This window comes from Giraffa tippelskirchi, chromosome 5, assembly GCF_054371585.1.
Source record: "Giraffa tippelskirchi isolate mGirTip1 chromosome 5, T2T-mGirTip1v1.2.pri, whole genome shotgun sequence".
NCBI classification, from domain to species: Eukaryota; Metazoa; Chordata; class Mammalia; order Artiodactyla; family Giraffidae; genus Giraffa; species Giraffa tippelskirchi.
Genome location: NC_137279.1, coordinates 25,076,890 through 25,099,829, shown reverse-complemented (window position 1 = coordinate 25,099,829; position 22,940 = coordinate 25,076,890). Strand labels below are relative to the sequence as shown.

Genomic DNA, 22,940 nt, shown 5'->3' with positions numbered 1-22,940 from the left:
ATGTATGGAAAGACCATAAAATAGATTGCCAATGGGAATTTGCTGTATGGCTAAGGAAACTCAAATAGGGGCTCTGTATCAACCTAGAGGGATGGAATGGGGAGGGAGATTGGAGGGAAGTTCAAAAGAGAGGGGATATATGTATACCTATGGCTGATTCATGTTGAGGTTTGACAGAAAACAACAAAATTCTGTAAAGAAATTATCCTCCAATAAAAAAGTAAATAAATTTTAAAAGAAAAGAATACTGGAGTGGGTAGCTATTCACTTATCCAAGGGATCTTCCCCATCCAGGGATTGAACCCAAGTCTCCTGCATTTTTTACCATCTGAGCCACCAGAAAAGCCCTATTATATCAACAATTTTTGGTTGTTTTTTGAAATTCATTGTAGTAAAATATGCATAATAAAATTTACCATTTTGACTATTTTTATTTTTATTTGGCTGCAGTGCATATCAGTTGCAGCACAAGGGATCTTTAGTCTTGGCATGCAGAATCTTTTTAGTTGTAGCATGTGGAATCTAGTTCCTTGTGTGTGTGTGTGTGTGTGTGTGTGTGTGTGTGTGTGTATGTGCGCACTCAGTCGCTAAGTAACATCCAACTTTTTTGTGACCCCATGGCCTGTAGGTTGCCAGGCTCCTCTGTCCGTGGAATTTTCCAGGCAATATATTGAAGCAAGTTGCCGTTCCTCCTTCAGGGGATTTTCCGGACCCAGGGATCGAACCCTCATCTTTTAGTTCTCCTGCTTTGGCAGGCAGGTTCTTTACTACTGAGCCACTTAATTAGATGAGTCCCTAATTAGGGATCAAAACCCAGGTCCCCTGGGAGCTTTGAGTCTTAGCCACTGGACCACCAGGGAAGTCCCATTTTTAACTACTTTTAAGCGTGCAGCTCAGTGGCATTAACTACATTTACACTGATGAGCAACCACCACCTCCATCCACTTGCAGGACTTTTCATCATTTCAAACTGAAACTCTGTCCCCTTTAAGCAACAGCTCTTCATTCTTCCCTTGCTCAGCCCTGGCAATCACCATTCTACTTTCTGTTTCTATGAATTTGACTACACTGTGTACCTCAGATCTTCCAAGGTGGCGCTAGTGGTAAAGAATCCGCCTGCCAGTGCAGCAGATATAAGAGACGTGGATTCCATCCCTGGGTCAGGAAGATCCCCTGGAGGAGGGTATGGCAACCCACTCTAGTATGCTTGCCTGGCGAACCTCATAGACAGAGGATCCTGGACTACAGTCCATGAGGTCGAAAAGAGTTGGATACGACTAAAGCGACTGAGCATGCACGCATGCACTGTATCTCAGATAAGTGGGAGTATGAGTATTTGTCTTTTGGTGACTAATATTGCACTATGGACAGAGGTTTGTGACATTGTACAGAAGACAGGGATCAAGACCATCCCCAAGAAAAAGAAATGAAAAAAAGCAAAATGGCTGTCTGAGGAAGCCTTATAAATAGCTGTGAAAAGAACGGAAGTGAAAAGCAAAGGAGAAAAGGAAAGATATTCCCATTTGAATGCAGAGTTCCAAAGAATAGCAACGAGAGATAAGAAAGCTTCCTCAGGGATCAGTGCAAAGAAATAGAGGAAAACAATAGAATGGGAAAGATAGAGATCTCTTCAAGAAAATTAGAGCTAACAAGGGAATATTTCATGCAAAGATGGGCTCAATAAAGGACAGAAATGGTATGGACCTAACAGAAGCAGAAGATATTAAGAGAAGGTGGCAAGAATACACAGAAGAACTATACAAAAAAGATCTTCATGACCCAGATAATCACCATGGTGTGATCACTCACCTAGAACCAGACATCCTGGAATGTGAAGTCAAGGGGGCCTTAGGAAGCATCACTACAAACAAGGCTAGTGGAGGTGATGGAATTCCAGTTGATCTATTTCAAATTAAGATGATGCTGTGAAAGTGCTGCACTCAATATGCTGGCAAATTTGGAAAACACAGCAGTGGCCATGGACTGGAAAAGGTCAGTTTTCCTTCCAATCCCAAAGAAAGACAATGCCAAAGAATGTTCAAACTACCACAAAATTGCACTCATTTCACATGCTAGTAAGTTCAGTTCAGTTCAGTCACTCAGTCGTGGCCAATTCTTTGCGACCCCATGAACTGCAGCACGCCAGATCTCCCTGTCCATCACCAACTCCTGGAGTTTACCCAAACTCATGTCCATTGAGTCGGTGATGCTATCCAACCACCTCTTCCTCTGTCATCCCCTTCTTCTCCTGCCACCAATCCTTCCCAGCATTAGGGTCTTTTCCAATGAGTCAGCTCTTTGCGTGAGGTGGCCAAAGTATTGGAGTTTCAGCTTCAATATCACTCCTTCCAACGAACACCCAGGACTGATCTCGTTTAGGATAGACTGGTTGGATCTCCTTGCAGTCCAAGGGACTCTCAAGAGTCTTCTCCAACACCACGGTTCAAAAGCATCAATTCTTCTGTGCTCAGCTTTCTTTATAGTCCAACTCTCACATTCCTACATGACTACTAGAAAAACCAAAGCAAATTGGAAGTGGTCAAACAGGAGATGGCAAGAGTGAACGTCGACATTCTAGGAACCAGCGAACTAAGATGGACTGGAATGGGTGAATTTAACTCAGATGACCATTATATCTACTACTGTGGGCAAGAATCCCTTAGAAGAAATGGAGTAGTCATCATGGTCAACGAAAGAGTACGAAAGGCAGTACTTGGATGCAATCTCAAAAACGATAGAATGATCTCTGTTCGTTTCCAAGGCAAACCATTCAATATCACAGTAATCCAAGTCTATGCCCCGACCAGTAACGCCGAAGAAGCTGAAGTTGAACGGTTCTATGAAGACCTACAAGACCTTCTAGAACTAACACCCAAAAAAGATGTCCTTTTCATTATAGGGGACTGGAATGCAAAAGTAGGAAGTCAAGAAACACCTGGCGTAACAGGCAAATTTGGCCTTGGAGTACAGAATGAAGCAGGGCAAAAGCTAATAGAGTTTTGCTAAGAGAACGCACTGGTAATAGCAAACACCCTCTTCCAACAACACAAGAGAAGACTCTACACGTGGACATCACCAGATGGTCAACACCACAATCAGATTGATTATATTCTTTGCAGCCAAAGATGGAGAAGCTCTGTACAGTCAGCAAAAACAAGACCGGGAGCAGACTGTGGCTCAGATCATGAACTGCTTATTGCCAAATTCAGACTTAAATTGAAGAAGGTAGGGAAAACCACTAGTCCATTCAGGTATGACCTAGATCAAATCCCTTATGAGTATACAGTAGAAGTGACAAATAGATTTAAGGGACTAGATCTGATCGACAGAGTGCCTGATGAACTATGGTCAGAGGTTAGTGACATTGTACAGGAGACAGGGATCAGGACAATCCCCATGGAAAAGAAATGCAAAAAAGCAAAATGGCTGTCTGAGGAGGCCTTACAGATAGCTGGGAAGAGAAGAGAAGTGAAAGCAAAGGAGGAAAGGAAAGATATTCCCATCTGAATGCAGAGTTCCAAAGAATGGCAAGGAGAGATAAGAAAGCCTTCCTCAGCGATCAATGCAAAGAAATAGAGGAAAACAACAGATTGGGAAAGACTAGAGATCTCTTCAAGAAAATTAGACATACCAAGGGAACATTTCATGCAAAGATAGGCTCGATAAAGGACAGAAATGGTATGGACCTAACAGAAGCAGAAGATATTAAGAAGAGGTGGCAAGAATACACAGAAGAACAGTACAAAAAAGATCTTCAGGACCCAGATAATCACCATGGTGTGATCACTCACATAGAGCCAGACATCCTGGAATGTGAAGTCAAGTGGGCCTTAGAAAGCATCACTACGAACAAAGCTAGTGGAGGTGATGGAATTCCAGTTGAACTATTTCAAATCCTGAAAGATGATGCTGTGAAAGTGCTGCACTCGTTATGCCAGCAAATTTGGAAAAATCAGCAGTGGCCACAGGACTGGAAAAGGTCAGTTTTCGTTCCAATCCCAAAGAAAGGCAATGCCAAAGAATGCTCAAACTACCGCACAATTGCACTCATCTCACATGCTAGTAAAGTAATGCTCAAAATTCTTCAAGCCAGTCTTCAGCAATACGTGAAATGTGAACTTGCAGATGTTCAAGCTGGTTTTAGAAAAGGCAGAGGAACCAGAGATCAAATTGCCAATATCCGCTGGATCATCGAAAAAGCAAGAGAGTTCCAGAAAAACATCTATTTCTGCTTTATTGACTATGCCAAAGCCTTTGACTGTGTGGATCACAATAAACTGTGGAAAATTCTGAAAGAGATGGGAATACCAGACCATTTGACCTGTCTCTTGAGAAACCTGTATGCAGGTCAGGAAGTAACAGTTAGAACCGGACATGGAACAACGGACTGGTTCCAAATAGGAAAAGGAGTACATCAAGGCTGTATATTGTCACCCTGCTTATTTAACTTATATGCAGAGTACATCATGAGAAACACCGGGCTGGAAGAAACACAAGCTGGAATCAAGATTGCCGGGAGAAATAGCAATAACCTCAGATATGCAGATGACACCACCCTTATTGCAGAAAGTGAAGAAGAACTAAAGAGCCTCTTGATGAAAGTGAAAGAGGAGAGTGAAAAAGTTGGCTTAAAGCTCAACGTTCAGAAAACTAAGATCATGGCATCTGGTCCCATCACTTCATGGCAAATAGTTGGGGAAACAGTGGAAATAGTATCAGACTTTATTTTGGGGGGCTCTTAAATCACTGCTGATGGTGATTGCAGCCATGAAATTAAAAGACACTTACTCCTTGGAAGGAAGGTTATGACCAACTTAGATAGCATATTTAAAAGCAGAGACATTACTTTGCCAACAAAAGTCCGTCTAGTCAAGGCTATGGTTTTTCCAGTGGTCATGTATGGATGTGAGAGTTGGATGGTGAAGAAAGCTGAGCGCTGCAGAATTGATGCTTTTGAACTGTGGTGTTGGAGAAGACTCTTGAGAGTCCCTTGGACTGCAAGGAGATCCAATCAATCCATCCTAAAAGAGATCAATCCTGGGTGTTCATTGGAAGGACTGATGTTGAAGCTGAAACTCCAATACTTTGGCCACCTCATGCGAAGAGTTGACTCATTGGAAAAGACCCTGATGCTGGGTAGGCTTGGTGGCAGGAGGAGAAGGGGACGACAGAGGATGAGATGGTTGGATGGCATCACTGACTCGATGGACATGGGTTTGGGTAGACTCCGGGAGTTGGTGATGGACAGAGAGGCGTGGCATGCTGCAACTCATGGGGTCGCAAAGAGTCGGACACGACTGAGCGACTGAACTGAACTGTACTGACTAGAAGTAATGCTCAAAATTCTCCAAGCCAGGCTTCATCAATACATGAACTGTGAACTTCCAGATGTTCAAGCTTGTTTTAGAAAAGGCAGAGGAACCAGAGATCAAATTGCCAATATCCGCTGGATCATAGAAAAAGCAAGAGAGTTCCAGAAAAACATCTATTTCTGCTTTATTGACTACGCCAAAGCCTTTGACCTTGTAGATCACAATAAACTGTGGAAAATTCTGAAAGAGATGGGAATACCAGACCACCTGACCTGCCTCTTGAGAAATCTGTATGCAGGTCAGGAAGGAACTGTTAGAACTGGACATGGAACAACAGACTGGTTCCAAATAGGAAAAGGAGTACGTCAAGGCTGTATATTGTCACCCTGCTTATTTAACTTATATGCAGAGTACATCATGAGAAACGCTGGGCTGGACGAAGCACAAGCTGGAAACAAGATTGCCGGGAGAAATATCAGTAACCTCAGATATGTAAATGACACCCTTATGGCAGAAAGTGAAGAAGAACTAAAGAGCCTCTTGATGAAAGTGAAAGAGGAGAGTGAAAAAGTTGGCTTAAAGCTCAACGTTCAGAAAAGTAAGATCATGTCATCTGGTCCCATCACTTCATGGCAAATAGATGGGGAAACAGTGGGAACAGTGACAGACTTTATTTTGGGGGGCTCCAAAATCACTGCAGATGGTGACTTCAGCCATGAAGTTAAAAGACACTTGCTCCTTGGAAGAAAAGTTATGACCAGCCTAGACAGCATATTAAAAATCAGAGACATTAGTTAGCCAACAAAGGTCCATCTAGTCAAGGCTCTGGTTTTTCCAGCAGTCATGTATGGATGTGAGAGTTGGACTATAGAGAAAGCTGAGCACTTAAGAATTGATGCTTTTGAACTGTGGTGTTAGAGAAGATTCTTGAGAGTCCTTGGACTGCAAGGAGATCCAACCAGTCCATCCTAAAGGAGATCAGTCCTGAGTGTTCATTGGAAGGACTGATGTTGAAGCTGAAACTCCAATACTTTGGCCACCTGATGCGAAGAACCGACTCATTTGAAAAGACCCCGATGCTGGGAAAGATTGAAGCGGGAGGAGAAGGGAACAACAGAGGATGAGATTTTTAGATGGCATTACCGACTCAATGGACGTGAGTTTGAGTAAACTCCGGGAGTTGGTGATGGACAGGGAGGCCTAATGTGCTGCAGTCGGTGGGATCACAAAGAGTCGGACACAACTCAGCGACTGAACTGAACTGAAATGCACATTGCACTTAGCTTACTGTCTTCAAGGTTTATCTACACGGTAGCATGTTTCATAATTTCCTTTCTCTTAAAGGTTGAGTAATATTCCATTGTATATATATGCTCTATTTTGCTTATCCATTCCTCACTGAATTACTTCTACCTTCCAGTTCCTATGAATAATGCTGTTAAGAATATAAATATGCAAATATCTCTCTGAAAGAGCCTGCTTTCACTCTTGATAATAAGTTCTTTCATGCATAAAGTTTTTAATTTTGGTTAAGTCCAGTTTATCTATTTTTTCTCTTGTTGCCTATGTTTAGGGTGTCATATCCAAGAAATCAGTGCCAAATTTAATGTCATGTAGATTTTCTCCTGTTTTCTTCTAAGAGTTTTATAATCTTAGGTCTTACATATAGATCTAAAGACCTTACATATAGGTCTTTGATTCATTTTGAATTAATTTTTGAATATGGTATGAGGTAGGTGTCCAACTTCATTCCTTTGCATGGGTATGATTGTAGCTGGGCTTTTCATATATAGTCTTTATTATGTTAAGGTGAAGTGAAAGTCACTCAGTTGTGTCCAACTCTTTGTGACCCCATGGACTATACAGTCCATGGAATTCTCCAGGCCGGAATACTGGAGTGGGTACCTGTTTCCTTCTCCAGAGGATCTTCCCAACCCAGGGATCGAACCTAGGTCTCCCGCATTGCAGACGGATTCTTTACCAGCTGAGCTACCAGGGAAGCCCAAGATACTGGAATGAGTAGCCTATCCCTTCTCCAGCAGATCTTCCTGACCCAGAAATGGAACCAGGGTGTCCTGCACTGCAGACAGATCCTGGTAGCTGAGCTACCAGGGAAACCCTATGTTAAAGTAGTTAAAAGCTAAGTAGAATTCACCAGTGAAGCCACCTAGTCCTGGGCTTTTATTTTGGGGAGCTCTTTTATTACTGATTCAATTTCCTTACTAGTTATATGTCTATTCATACTTTCTATTTCTTCATGATCCTTTCTTCAATATACCCTGCCCTTCTTTGGCTCTTGTAACATTTTTTTACTTAAACTCCATTTTCTATGAAGTTAATATAGTGCCACCTCACTCTCTTTGAGTTGATATTTACAGGCAGTATCTTTTTCTAGCCTCTTATTTTCAACTTTTGCATGTCCTTAGATCTAAAAACAGTCTCATAGATGGTGGATGAAAAAAATCTTGTTTTTTTCCCCATTCTGCAAATCTCTTTTGATGAGCATTTAATCTATTTACATTTGAAGTAATTACTGTTATTTACTTTTCCATTTTGTTCTTTGTTTTCTTTTTTGTCTTATAGGGCTTTTTGCCCCTCATTTTCTCCATTACTACTTTTCTTTGTGTTTATTTAATTTTTAGTAGTGACCTATTTTTCTTTCTCATTTCCTCTTGTGTATATTTTAGAGAGATTTTCTTTGTAGTTATCATGGGAATTATACACAACATCTTAAATTTATAGTGATCTATCTTATTTTTTAATTAATTTTTTAGCTTTTTATTTTCTACTGGAGTAAAGCTGATTAATAATGTGATAGTTTTAGGTGGACAGCAAAGGGACTCAACCATCCATACACATGTATCCATTCTCCCACAAACTCCCCTCCCATCCAGGCTGCCACATAACCTGGAGCAGAGTTCCCTGTGTTATATAGTAGGTCCTTGTTGGTTATTCATTTTAAATATAGCAGTGTGTACATGTTTATCCCACACTCCCTAATTATCCATTCCCCCCTCGCTTCCCCCACTGGGAACCATAAGTTCATTCTCTAAGTCTGTGAGTCTGTTTCTGCTTTGTAATTAAGTTCATTTGTATCATTTCTTTTTAGATTCTGTGTATAAGAGATGTCATATATTATTTCTCTATGTGACTTACTTCACTCAGTATGATAATCTCCATGTCCATCCAAATTTCATAACAATCTATTTTAAATTCATACTATCTTGCCTTAACTCATTAACAAAAACCCCACTCTGATATAGCTTTGCCCTCCCTCATTTTATGTTATTGATGTCACAAATTACATGTTGATATACTGTGAATTTTTAATATTTTATGCTTTTGTGTTTTTTAATTGTGTAGAAAATAATGGAATTACAAACCAAAATTACAATAATAATGGTGTTTATATTTATGCATTTATCTTTACCAGGGGTCTTTATGTTTTCATATAGCTTCAAGTTACTGTCTAGCATTTCTCCATACCAACTTCAAGGACTCCCATTAGCACTTCCTGTAGGGAAGATGTAGCAGTAATGAACTCCCTCAGCTTTTGTTTATCTGGGAATGTTTTTATTTCTCCACTTTTGAAGGAAAGTTTTGTTGGCCAAGCTATTCTCAGTCAATAGTGGGATGGGGTTTTAGCGGGGGTGGGGTTTGGTTTTGTTTAGGTTTTGGTTTGGGGGGAATGAGTCCTTTAAAGATATCACCCCACTGTTTTCTGACTTGCCAAGTTTCTGCTGAGAAACCTAATGATAATCTTATTAGGGCTCCCTTGTATGTGATGAGTCATTTTTCTCTTGCTGTTTTGAAGATTCTCTCTTTTTCTTTGAGTTTCAACAGATTGATTATAATTGTCTCTGTGTGAGTATCTGGGGATTTATTTTATTTGGTCTCCGTTGAGATTCTTGGATTTGTAGATCCATATCTAGTCTGGGAAGTTTTCAGTCATTATTTCTTCAAATAATCTCTCCGCGCCTTTCTCTTTTCATTTATTCCATAGTCAGCATATTGGTCAGCTTGAGGGTGTCCCATAAGTCTTTGGTCTCTGCTCATTTTTCTTCATTCATTTCTCTTTTTGCTACCTAGGCTCAATAATTTCAAGTAATCTATCTTCAGGTTTTCTGATTCTTACTTCTGCCTGTTCAAACCCACTTTTGAATGTCTCTAGTGAATTTTCTTTTCATAAACATTACTATATACTTCATGTGTTTGTTAGCTATCTGTATGTCTTCTTTGGAGAAATGTCTGTTTAGGTCTTTTTCTCACTTTGTGATTGGGTTGTTTCTTTTTCTGGTATTGAGTTGTATGAGCTGTTTGTATATTTTGCAAATTAATTCTTTATCAGTTGTTTCATTTTCAATTGTTTTCTCCCATTCTGAGAGTTGTTTTTCACCTTGCTTATAGTTTCCTTTGTTGTGCAAAAGCTTTTAAGTTTAATCAGGTCCCACTTGTTCACTTTTGTTTTTATTCCCATTACTCTAGGAGGTGGGTCATAGAGGATCTTGCTTAGATTTATGCTGAGTGTTCTGCCTATGTTTTCCTCTAAGAGTTTTATAGTTTCTGGTCTTACATTTTGAGTTTATCTTTGTGTATGGTGTTAGGAAGTGTTCTAATTTCATTCTTTTACATGTGGCTGTCCAGTTTTCCCAGAACCATTTATTGAAGAGGCTGTCTTTGCTCCATTGTATTCTTGCCTCCTTTGTCAAAAATAAGATACCCATAGGTGCATGGGTTTATTTCTGGCTTTCTATCTTGTTCCACTGGTCTATATTTCTGTTTTTGTTCCAGTACCATACTGTCTTGATGACTGTAGCTTTGTAGTAGTATCTGAAGTCAGGGAGGTTGATTCCTCCAGCTCCATTCTTCTTTCTCAAGACTGCTTTGGATATTCACGGTCTTTAGTGTTTCCATATGAATTGTGAAATTTTTTGTTCTAGTTCTGTGAAAAATGTCATTGGTAATTTTATAGGGATCACATTGAATATGTAGATTGCATTTGGTAATATGGTCATTTTCACAATATTTATTCTTCCTACCCAGGAACGTGGAATATTTTTCCATCTGTTTATGTCATCTTTGATTTCTTTCATTAATGTTTTATAATTTTCTGTGTACAGTTCTTTTGTCTCCTTAAGTAAGTGTATTCCTAGATATTTATTTTCTTTTTGTTGCAATGGTGAATGGGAATGATTCCTTAATTTCTCTTTCTGAATTTTCAGTGTTAGTATATAGAAATACAAGTGATTTCTGCATTTTGATTTTGTATCCTGCAACTTTGCTAAATTCACTGATTAGCTCTAGTAATTTTCTGGTAGTATCTTTTGGTTTTCTATGTACAGTATCATGTCATCTGCAAACAGTGAGAGCTTTACTTTGTTTCCAATCTGGATTCCTTTTATTTCTTTTTCTTTTCTGATTGCTGTAGCTGGGACTTCCAGAACTATGTTGAATAATAGTGGTGAAAGTGGACACCCTTGTCTTGCTCCTGATCTTAGGGGGAATGCTTTCAGTTTCTCACCATTGAGAAAAATGTTTGCTGTAGGCTTCTCATATATGGCCTTTACTATGTTGAGGTAGGTTCCTTCTATGCCCATTTTTTGAAGAGTTTTCATCATAAATGGGTGCTGAATGTTGTCAAGGCCTTTTCCGCATCTATTGTGATTATCATATGGTTTTTATTTTTCATTTGTTAATATGGTGGATCACATTGATTGATTTGTGTATATTGAAGAATCCTTGCATCCCTAGAGTAAACCCAAGTTGATCATGGTGTATGAGCTTTTTTATGTGTTGTTGAATTCTGTTTGCTAAAATTTTGTTGAGGATTTTTGCATCTATGTTCATCAGTGATATTGGCCTGTAGTTTTCTTTTTGTGTGTGTGTATATATTTCAATTCCATTATTTTTATTTGGGCTTCCCAGGTGGCTCAGGGGTAAAGAATCTGCCTGCGCATGCAGGAGACATGGCTTTGATCCCTGGGTCAAGAATATCCCTTGGAGGAGGAAATGGCAGCCCACTCCAGTATTCTTGTCCAGAGAATTCCATGGACAGAGGAGCCTAGTGGGCTACAGTCTATGGGGTCACAAAGAGTCAGACACGACTGAGTACACACACACACACACACATTTTCATTTGGTTCATTTTTAGAATTTCTATCTTTCATTAATATTCTCATTTTGCTTATATATTATTTTCCTGATTTCCTTCAATTGTTTGCCCACATTTCCTTTTAGCTCTTTAAGTATATTTAAGACAGTTGGGGTTTTTTTGTTTGTTTGTTTTTTAGTTTTTCTCTGGTACTACTGCTGCCTGTATTTCTTCAGGGACTGTTTCTGCCACTTAATTTTTTTTTCCTTTGAGTGGACCATCTTTTCTTGTTTATTTTTATGTCTTTTTTTTTTTTGAACATTGAGCATTTGAGAGAAAAACCCATCTCTCCTGGTCTTTGCATACCGGCTCCACACAAGGAAAGATCTCTACTAAGTAGTGGGCATGTTCTGAGCCTTGGAGTCAGTCAGGTATGAAGGTTTTAATTCTTCTTAGGACTTTTCTTAACATGAGCATACATCCTGCCTATGACTCTGTGTCTGTGTGTATGTGTGCTTTTTATTTCTCCTTGTATACATAGCTTCTTTAAAATTCCTTTATTTTTCCAAGAAGCCTCTCTCTGTTTTCTTTTCAGAGTCTTAGATGTTCTGTTGCATTTCTCTACCTGTAATTTCTTACCCCCAGACCTTTGCAAGTTTGTAGTCCCCTGGCAGCTTTCACTAACTGTTGACCACTGCTGCTTTCCAAGCTCTTCCTAGCCTGAAATATGAACTATCTACTTTTTCCTGTTTGAGCTCTTGAGTTAGCAAAACAGAGACCAAACCCTCAGGCAGCTTCCAGACAAGTTATAGTGTTGCTTCACTCCCTCTGGGTTCCAGGGAGGGATCTGGGAGCTGGGCCACTGCTTCTCCCCCACTGCACCATGCTGTGCTGGGGCAGGAATGGGGGGAGGGCAGGTAAAAACACCATGGAGTTTCCTACTATTTTGAATGTGGCTTTTTCTAAAATGAGCAGTTGATTTTTTTGCTATAGACCTTGGTTTTCCAGAGATCCCATATATTTATTTCAATTAGGCTAATAGTTGCTTTCTATCAGGTCTAGTCCCTTAAATCTATTTGTCACTTCCACTGTATACTCATAAGGGATTTGATCTAGGTCATACCTGAATGGTCTAATGGTTTTCCCTACTTTCTTCAATTTAAGTCTGAATTTGGCAATAAGCAGTTCATGATCTGAGCCACAGTCTGCTCCCGGTCTTGTTTTTGCTGACTGTACAGAGCTTCTCCATCTTTGGCTGCAAAGAATATAATCAATCTGATTTCGGTGTTGACCATCTGGTGATGTCCACGTGTAGAGTCTTCTCTTGTGTTGTTGGAATAGGGTGTTTGCTATTACCAGTGCGTTCTCGTGGCAAAACTCTATTAGCCTTTGCCCTGCTTCATTCTGTACTCCAAGGCCAAATTTGCCTGTTACGCCAGGTGTTTCTTGACTTCCTACTTTTGCATTCCAGTCCCCTATAATGAAAAGGACATCTTTTTGGGGTGTTAGTTCTAGAAGGTCTTGTAGGTCTTCATAGAATCGTTCAACTTCAGCTTCTTCGGCGTTACTGGTTGGGGCATAGACTTGGATTACCGTGATATTGAATGGTTTGCCTTGGAAGCAAACAGAGATCATTCTGTCGTTTTTGAGATTGCATCCAAGTACTGCATTTCGGACTCTTTTGTTGACCATGATGGCTACTCCATTTCTTCTAAGGGATTCTTGCCCACAGTAGTAGATATAATGGTCATCTGAGTTAAATTCACCCATTCCAGTCCATCTTAGTTCGCTGGTTCCTAGAATGTCGACGTTCACTCTTGCCATCTCCTGTTTGACCACTTCAAGTTTGCCTTGATTCATGGACCTAACATTCCAGGTTCCTATGCAATATTGCTCTTTACAGCATTGGACTTTGCGTCTATCACCAGTCACATCCACAGTTGGGTATCGTTTTTGCTTTGGCTCCATCCCATCATTCTTTCTGGAGTTATTTCTCCACTGATCTCCTTTAGCATATTGGGCACCTACTGACCTGGGGAGTTCATCTTTCAGTGTCCTATCCTTTTGCCTTTTCATACTGTTCATGGGGTTCTCAAGGCAAGAATACTGAAGTGGTTTGCCATGCCCTTCTCCAGTGGACCACAATCTGTCAGACCTCTCCACCATGACCCATCCGTCTTGGGTGGCCCCACACGGCATGGCTTAGTTTCACTGAGATAGACAAGGCTGTGGTCCGTGTGATCAGATTAGCTAGTTTTCTGTAGTTTTAGTTTTAGTGTGTCTGCCCTCTGATGCCCTCTCGCAACACTTACTGTCTTACTTGGGTTTCTCTTACCTTGGGCCTTGGGTAATTCCTCTTGCCGCCGCCGCCGCCACCGTTGCCGCCGGCCCCAGCCCCCGGCCTGGCCTAGCCCCTCTCGACTGCCGCCCCCCAGCCCTCGGCCCCCAGCCCCCGCCCGGCCTAGGCCCTGTCGGCCGCCACCCCTGGCCCCCGGCCCGGCCTAGCCACTGTCGGCCGCCGCCCCCGGCCCCCGGCCCGGCCTAGCCCAGCCCCTCTCGGTTGCCGCCCCCGGCTCCCGGCCCCCAGCCCCCGGCCCCCGGCCCGGCCTAGCCTCTGTCGGCCGCCGCCCCCGGCCCGGCCTAGCCCCTCTCGGCCGCCGCCCCGGCCCCCGGCCCGACCTAGCTCCACTCGGCCACACTTCTGCGCCGAGCCGTCGCAGCCGCCTCGCTTCTGCGCCAGGAAGACAGGGATCAAGAAAATCCCCATGGAAAAGAAATGCAAAAAAGCAAAATGGCTGTACAATTTGTACATTTTTGTACATTGTACAGGAGACAGGGATCAAGAAAATCCCCATGGAAAAGAAATGCAAAAAAGCAAAATGGCTGTCTGAGGAGGCCTTACAGATAGCTGGGAAGAGAAGAGAAGTGAAAAGCAAAGGAGAAAAGGAAAGATATTCTCATCTGAATGCAGAGTTCCAAAGAATAGCAAGGAGAGATAAGAAAGCCTTCCTCAGCGATCAGTGCAAACAAATAGAGGAAAACAACAGATTGGGAAAGACTAGAGACCTCTTCAAGAAAATTAGATATACCAAGGGAACATTTCATGCAAAGATAGGCTCGATAAAGGACAGAAATGGTATGGACCTAACAGAAGCAGAAGATATTAAGAAGAGGTGGCAAGAATACACAGAAGAACTGTACAAAAAAGATCTTCATGACACAGATAATCACGATGGTGTGATCACTCACCTAGAGCCAGACATCTTGGAATGTGAAGTCAAGTGGGCCTTAGAAAGCATCACTACGAACAAAGCTAGGGGAGGTGATGGAATTCCAGTTGAGCTATTTCAAATCCTCAAAGGTGATTCTGTGAAAGTGCTGCACTCGATATGCCAGCAAATTTGGAAAACTCAGCAGTGGCCACAGGACTGGAAGAGGTCAGTCTTCGTTCCAATCCCAAAGAAAGGCAATGCCAAAGAATGCTCAAACTACCGCACAATTGCACTCATCTCACATGCTAGTAAAGTAATGCTCAAAATTCTCCAAGCCAGGCTTCAGCAATACGTGAACCGTGAACTTCCAGATGTTCAAGCTGGTTTTAGAAAAGGCAGAGGAACCACAGATCAAATTGCCAATATCCGCTGGATCATGGAAAAAGCAAGAGAGTTCCAGAAAAACATCTATTTCTGCTTTATTGACTATGCCAAAGCCTTTGACTGTGTGGATCACAATAAACTGTGGAAAATTCTGAAAGAGATGGGCATACCAGACCATCTTACCTGTCTCTTGAGAAACCTGTATGCAGGTCAGGAAGCCACAGTTAGAACTGGACATGGAACAACAGACTGGTTCCAAATAGGAAAAGGAGTAAGTCAAGGCTGTATATTGTCACCGTGCTTATTTAACTTATATGCAGAGTACATCATGAGAAACGCTGGGCTGGAAGAAACACAAGCTGGAATCAAGATTGCCGGGAGAAATATCAATAACCTCAGATATGCGGATGACACCACCCTTATGGCAGAAAGTGAAGAAGAACTAAAGAGCCTCTTGATGAAGGTGAAGGAGGAGAGTGAAAAAGTTGGCTTAAAGCTCAACGTTCAGAAAACTAAGATCATGGCATCTAGTCCCATCACTCCATGGGAAATAGATGGGGAAACAGTGGAAACAGTGTCAGACTTTACTTTTTTGGGCTCCAGAATCACTGCTGATGGTGACTGCAGCCATGAAATTAAAAGACGCTTACTCCTTGGAAGGAAGGTTATGGCCAACCTAGATAGCATGTTTAAAAGCAGAGACATTACTTTGCCAACAAAAGTCCGTCTAGTCAAGGCTATGGTTTTTCCAGTGGTCATGTATGGATGTGAGAGTTGAACGGTGAAGAAAGCTGAGCGCTGCAGAATTGATGCTTTTGAACTGTGGTGTTGGAGAAGATTCTTGAGAGTCCCTTGGACTGCAAGGAGATCCAATCAATCCATCCTAAAAGAGATCAATCCTGGGTGTTCATTGGAAGGTCTGATGTTGAAGCTGAAGCTCCAATACTTTGGCCACCTCATGCGAAGGGTTGACTCATTGGAAAAGACCCTAATGCTGGGTAGGATTGGGGGCAGGAGGAGAAGGGGACGACAGAGGATGAGATGGTTGGATGGCATCACCGACTCGATGAACATGGGTTTGGGTAGACTCCGGGAGTTGGTGATGGACAGAGAGGCCTGGCGTGCTGCAATTCATGGGGTCGCAGAGAGTCGGACACGACTGAGCGACTGAACTGAACTGAATAGTTGCTTTTTAAGTGTTTCCATGGGAAAACAAGGGACCTGGAACTTCTTAGTCTGCCATCTTTCTGAAATTGCTCCAACTCTGCTCTCTTTACGCAATCTCCTCTCAGTGTAGGATCAGCCCATAATATCCCTGGGTACTGCTTTGCCTACAGGAGCCCAATGGGATTGCTTAACCAGTCTTTCTTGCGCTTGGATTACACACACACCTATTCCACAAACAAAGCCAAGTGCAGTCAGAGCTAAAAATGGCCAAGAGCCATGTCTGACCAGAAGGGTGACAAATGCTAAGGTTCCTGCATGAAGAGAGCCTTTTCTAGTTCTCAGAAAGCTGCCAATTCTGTCTCACCCTCTTTCCCTTGCCTATTTTCCAAGAACATATGAAGATGTCTAGATGTCTCTGCAGAAACTTATGTGGGTTGGTCTTGATTGCCACAAATGAAGATACTCAATTTTACGCAGGTCAATTTAGGCAAAGTATTTTGAGATGGTCTTTAAGATACATGGGAACAGCAAGAGCACACCTGTTCTGTTTTGAAAGTGGAAGCTGAAATGCACAGGCAGGGCAAAGTTGTGAAACAGGTGCCAGAGAGCACCTGCTCATCCCTGGATATCAAAACAGAGTGTCAAGCCTGCCTTAGGAGGTAATGCATTCCAGAAGGGCCAGCCCAGGGAGAGCAGATGTTCTTCAAATCAAGATGCAGCTGAATTAGGAACAGAGAACATCAGTTCAGTTCGGTTCAGTTCAGTAGCTCAGTCATGTCCGACTCTTTGCGACCCCATGAATTGCAGCACGCCAGCCCTCTCTGTCCATCACCAACTCCCGGAGTCTACCCAAACCCATGTCCGTCGAGTTGGTGATGCCATCCAACCATCTCATCCTCTGTCGTCCCCTTCTCCTCCTGCCCCCAATCCTACCCAGCATTAGGGTCTTTTCTAATGAGTCAACTCTTCGCATGAGGTGGCCAAAGTATTGGAGTTTCAGCTTCAACATCAGTCCTTCCAATGAACACCCAGGATTGATCTCTTTTAGGATGGATTGATTGGATCTCCTTGCAGTCCAAGGGACTCTCAAGAATCTTCTCCAACACCACAGTTCAAAAGCATCAATTCTTCGGCACTCAGCTTTCTTCACCGTCCAACTTTCCCATCCATACATGACCACTGGAAAAACCATAGCCTTGACTAGATGGACTTTTGTTGGCAAAGCAATGTCTCTGCTTTTAAACATGCTATCTAGGTTGGCCATAACCTCCCTTCCAAGGAGTAAGCGTCTTTTAATTTCATGGCTGCAATCACCATCAGCAGTGATTTTGGAGCCCCCAAAAATGAAGTCTGACACTGTTTCCACTGTTTCCCCATCTATTTCCCATGAAGTGATGGGACCAGATGCCATGATCTTAGTTTTCTGAATGTTGAGCTTTAAGCCAACTTTTTCACTCTCCTCTTTCACTTTCATCAAGAGGCTCTTTAGTTCTTCTTCACTTTCTGCCATAAGGGTGGTGTCATCTCCATATCTGAGGTTATTGACATTTCTCCCAGCAATCTTGATTCCAGCTTGTATTTCTTCCAGCCCAGCGTTTCTCATGATGTACTCTGCATATAAGTTAAATAAGCACGGTGACAATATACAGCCTTGACGTACTCCTTTTCCTATTTGGAACCAGTCTGTTGTTCCATGTCCAGTTCTAACTGTTGCTTCCTGACCTGCATACAGGTTTCTCAAGAGACAGGTCAGATGGTCTGGTATTCCCATCTCTTGAAGAATTTTCCACAGTTTATTGTGATCCACACAGTCAATCAAATGCCTAGAAACACTCCACTAACTATAGAACTTCAAGGCACAACCATATTGACACCTGTACTATGATGTTTTCAAGATATAAATGGGGACTTTGATGACTGCTTGAATGTAACTCCTCTGTGTTAGGGGGTCTCTCTGCACAGAGTCCCTAATGCCACATTCTTAAGATCCAAGCATTTGTGGCCCTTGATTTAGAAATAATAATACCCTCGGGTGGTACAGTGGTAAAGAATCTGCCTGCTAATGCAGGAGACAAGGGTTCGATCTCTGAGTTGGGAAGATCCCTTGGAGTAGGAAATGGCAACCCACTCCATTCTTGCCTGGAAAATTCCATGGACAGAGGAACCTGGCGAGCTACAATTCATGGAGTCGCAAAAAGTCGGACATGACTGAGTGAATGAGCACACACGCACAATGCCCTCTCTCCTCCCGCTGCCAGGTCTCCTTCTGAGCCTTCTGTCCACCTTCCTTTTTCTTACCTTCCTCCTCTCCTCTATCCAGTTTCCAGTGAGCACTCTGGTTGAATACTTGGTCTCAATCTTCCAGGTTGGTGTGGAGAATGACTGTGGACTTACTGCAGTAAGAACCTGCATTTGTCCCAAGCTTCTTTGACTTGACACAGTTTAAGTTTTGGGGTGGGAGATGTTATGAAGCTGCTGAGTTTGGGGTGCCTTTTTTTCTTTTCAGCAGTCAGAATGTAGATGACACCCTTCTAAATTCACAGGATTAAAGGGCCCTGAGAGTCCACTTTCAGCCTCCAGAAACAGGTGATGTGATCTTGGATTCCCTACTGTTGACTGTCTCCATGGTGATAGACTGTGAGTATAAATACTCTCCTTAAGGGGGCAGCTGATTCCTCAGAAGCAAAATTGACGTTAAAAAAGCAAATCAAACCAACAGCAATCACCACAAAAGCAGGAGCCAGAAGGACCTGGTTTCCATATCATGTAGCCTCCTGGTTACCAAGAGGTATCATGAATGCTGCATTTTTATACCTAGATGAGCTGAGATGATAACATTCTACCGTTTAATGAATACTGACATGCTAGGCCCATGCTGAGACCTTTACATGTATTCACTTGTTTAACCCTCAAAGAGTCCTATGAAGCAGGTGCCACAACTGTACCCATTTTATGAATGAGAACACTTGAAGTAAAGAGGAATTAAGTAGCTACCTCAAGTCACACATGTGGAGAGCTGGGATTTAAATCCACTCTGATTCAGTTCTTATACCACTGGGCTCTGCTCATTGCCCGTCTGCCCCTTTGCCTAAGGGGCTTCCAGGAAGAATGCTAATAAATATGATTCATTCAGATCATTTTCATTCAATCATTCAACAGTCATTCTATCAAGCGTATGCTACATCCAGAGCACTGACCTGGAGCTATTAGTACAATGCATCTGTGGCTAGACCAGGGCTCCATCCCAGTAGAGCTCAGTCCAATGGGATAAAGACCATGACTTTGCTTATTCATTAAGCCAAAAAATCAAGAACCAACCATTTATATATCTACCAACATAGGGCTGGCTCAAGGAATTGTGACATATGATATAATGAAATACCCTGTAGCTGTTAAAAAGGGCTGACATAGGAAGATGCCTGCAATATATGGTTAAGTTAAATAATCTGTAGGCTTCCCTGGTGGCTCAGATGGTAAAGCATCTGTCTGCAATGCAGGAGACCTGGGTTCGATTCCTGGGTTGGGAAGATCCCCTGGAGAAGGAAATGGCAGCCTACTCCAGCACTCTTGCCTGGAAAATGCCATGGATGGAGGAGCCTGGTAGGCCACAGTCCATGGGGTCACAAAGAGTCAGACACAACTAAGCAGCTTCACTTTTAAGAAGCAGCACACTATAGTCTTGTTTTCAGTTTAGTTCAGTCTCTCAGTCATGTCCAACTCTTTGCGACCACATGGACTGCAGTACACCAGGCTTCCCTGTCCATCACCAACTCCTGGAGCTTGCTCAAACTCATGTCCATTGAGTCGGTGATGACATCTAACCATCTCATCTTCTGTCATCCTTTTCTCTTCCTGCCTTCAATCTTTCCCAGCATCAGGGTCTTTTCCAATGAGTCAGTTCTTCGCATCAGGTGGCCAAAGTATTGGAGTTTCAGCTTAGCATGCAGTCCAAGGGACTCCCAAGAGTCATCTCCAACACCACAGTTCAAAAGAATCAATTCTTTGGCACTCAGCTTTCTTTATAGTCCAACTCTCACATCCATACATGACTACTGGCAAAACCATAGCTTTGACTAGACAGACCTTTAAAAGGTAATGTCTCTGCTTTTTAATTTGCTGTCTAGGTTGGTCATTGCTTTTCTTACAAGGAGCAAGTGTCTTTTAATTTCATGGCTGCAGTCACCATCTGCAGTGATTTTGGAGCCCCCAAAAATAAAGTCTCTCACTGTTTCCATTGTTTCTCCATCTATTTGCCATGAAGTGATGGGACTGGATGCCATGATCTTAGTTTTCTGAATGTTGAGCTTTAAGTCAACTTTTTCACTCTTCTCTTTCACTTTCATCAAGAGGCTCTTTAGTTCTTCTTCTTTAGTAGTCTTGCTTGCCACAAGTAAAGACATTCCACTTGAAGCAGGCAATTCAGAGAAAGTGTTTTCCAATGACCTTGAAACTAAAGTAGAGGAATTCCAGGAAACTATTTGTTCCATATTGAAACAAAGCATGCGGCAAGGAAAGGGCATGGTAGATAGAACAGAACAACCTTCTATTTGGCAGGACTATAGTTTGAGTAGGGCTTAAGCCAGTAAGATGGGATGTCCTTCCAATCAAAACACAGAAGAGCTATGTGTTCTGTATAATTCCATTTAAAAAAAATTATTATAGTGTAACACAAACATGAAAAATTACATTAAAAATAAATGAAATGGTTTATAGTCAGCTTAGTTATAATAAATTCCATGCTTTCCATAAATGGAATTCTATAGCATGTATTCATCTGAGTCTGATTTCTTTTCCTCAATACAGTTTATGTTTTTAAGAATCATCTGTGTTGCATGTAGCTGTGCTGTGCTTAGGTGCTCAGTCGTGTCTAACTCTGTGCGATCCTATGGACTGTAGCCCGCCAGGCTCCTCTGTCCATGGGAATTCTCCAGGCAAGAATACTAGAGTGGGTTGCCATGCCCTTCTCCAGGGGATCTTCCCAACCCAGGGATTGAAGCCAGGTCCCTCACATTGCAGGCAGAATCTTTACCATCTGAGCCACCAGGGAAGCCCTTGTAGCTGTAGTTCCTATAAGTTTGGGGGGCACAGAACAAGTCTCCTGATGGCCAGATATTGCCATTTTTCTAGGGCAGTGTTCTTTCAAACTTTTAATCTCATAAAACCTATAGAAGACCCACAAGACTTCTTAAAGTGTGGATTATATTAGTGGTCTGGAGCCAGATTGTACCAGTTTGTGAGAGCTGACACTACATTCTATAGTCATGTTGGTTACTTGAAATTGGTCATGGTAGGAATATTTACACCACAGAATTGGCCAACCCAGTGAATTATATTATATATTAATATTTATTAATTTATAAGTAACAACAAACTTTTGATCTATTGGAGTATGCTGTTTAGTTTAAAGGAGAAAATCAGTCTTACAGAGATATGTAGTTAGAAGAGAGAGAAGAATTTTATTAGCCTTTGAAATCAATTGTTTGGTTTGCTTTTTTTTTTCTTGGCCATGTCTTGCAGTGTGTGGGATCCCAGTTTGAGACCAGGGATGGAACCCATGTCTCCTGCAATGGAAGTGCACAGTCTTAACCACTGGATCGCTAGGGGAGTCCCCAAGTGGCAGTTTTCAAAGGTTAATTGCACTGTGGAGTCTGAAACTACTCAATGAACTCTTTGAGCTCTATTATATTAAAATCCACTGGTTGATCTTGTGCTTTGGATAGATCTTTAACCTACTTGTAATTTTGTAACATCATGGTGGTCTTTTGGAAAATATTATTTTATAGAGCTGTGTAGATAGATCTTCCAAATGTTCACTTGTTTCATTATACAATATTCCCCAAAATCACATTTGCTAATATCCCTACTGATATCATCAGAAAAGCACATAGTAGGAAGTTGACAAAATCACATTGGTAGATACAAGTTTTCCAAAAATTCTAGGTTTAGCTTGAAAGCTCAAAGTTTTGTCATTGGCAGTAACTACTAACTATTGCTTTCTCTCTGAAGTGAGAGCCTTTCATCATTCATTTTTTAAAACACATTTGGCAAATGTTCCAACTCAAATAACCATGGTTTTGTCTGCCAATTGTTCTTCCAAGTAAAACAGTTTCATTTTAAAAAAACAAAAAAAAGCCCTGGGAATTCCCTGGCTGTCCAACGGTTAGGACTCTCTGCTTCCTCTGCAAGAGGCTCAGGTTAATCACTGGTCAAGGAACTAAAATCCCACAGGGTACAAAAAAAAAGCCCAACTCACTTCACTCACAACTCAAACAATCGCACACACAGCATTCTTTCTCAAGAGAACCATTGAACATGGACATGCCACAGCAGCGCTTTCTCACACGTGTCCTTCCCATTTCATCACACAGCATGTAAAAAAGATGTCTGCTCAAATGTCAAGATTTAATAAAATGAATAATTTCTACTTCTTCATCAAGGACATTCTATGTGAAACTAGTGATTTTTTTTAAACTGCAAGTGTGTGGTGGTGAAGAATATTACTGATAATGGCACTGCTTTGATTTATGCACAGGCTCTTGCAGTTTTACCCACCATCAATTTTGTACTATCAATGCAAATGCCAAGAACGTGGAAAAAAGGCAAATAATACCTTAATATTATTAAGAAGGCATGCTCAGTCGCTCAGTCGATTAAGAAGGCATTCTCAGTTGCTCAGTCGTATCTGACTCTTTGAGACCCCATGGACATAGCTCCCCAGGTTTCTCTGTCCATGGACTTTCCCAGGCAGGAATACTGAAGTGGGTTACCATTTCC

General features: G+C 41.8%; 1 protein-coding gene across 2 annotated transcripts in view; it reads right to left on the bottom strand.

The window, feature by feature from the left end:
* CFAP107 (cilia and flagella associated protein 107) overlaps positions 1 to 18,784 on the bottom strand; it is a 35,820-nt gene extending 17,036 nt beyond the window's left edge. For both annotated transcript variants that reach the window (XM_081493803.1, XM_081493805.1), the window contains exon 1: positions 18,465 to 18,784. In XM_081493803.1, coding sequence (XP_081349929.1) covers positions 18,465 to 18,578 — 114 coding nt within the window. In that variant the 5' untranslated portion in view covers positions 18,579 to 18,784. The remainder of the gene's footprint in view (positions 1 to 18,464) is intronic.
* Positions 18,785 to 22,940: the final 4,156 nt, after the last annotated feature.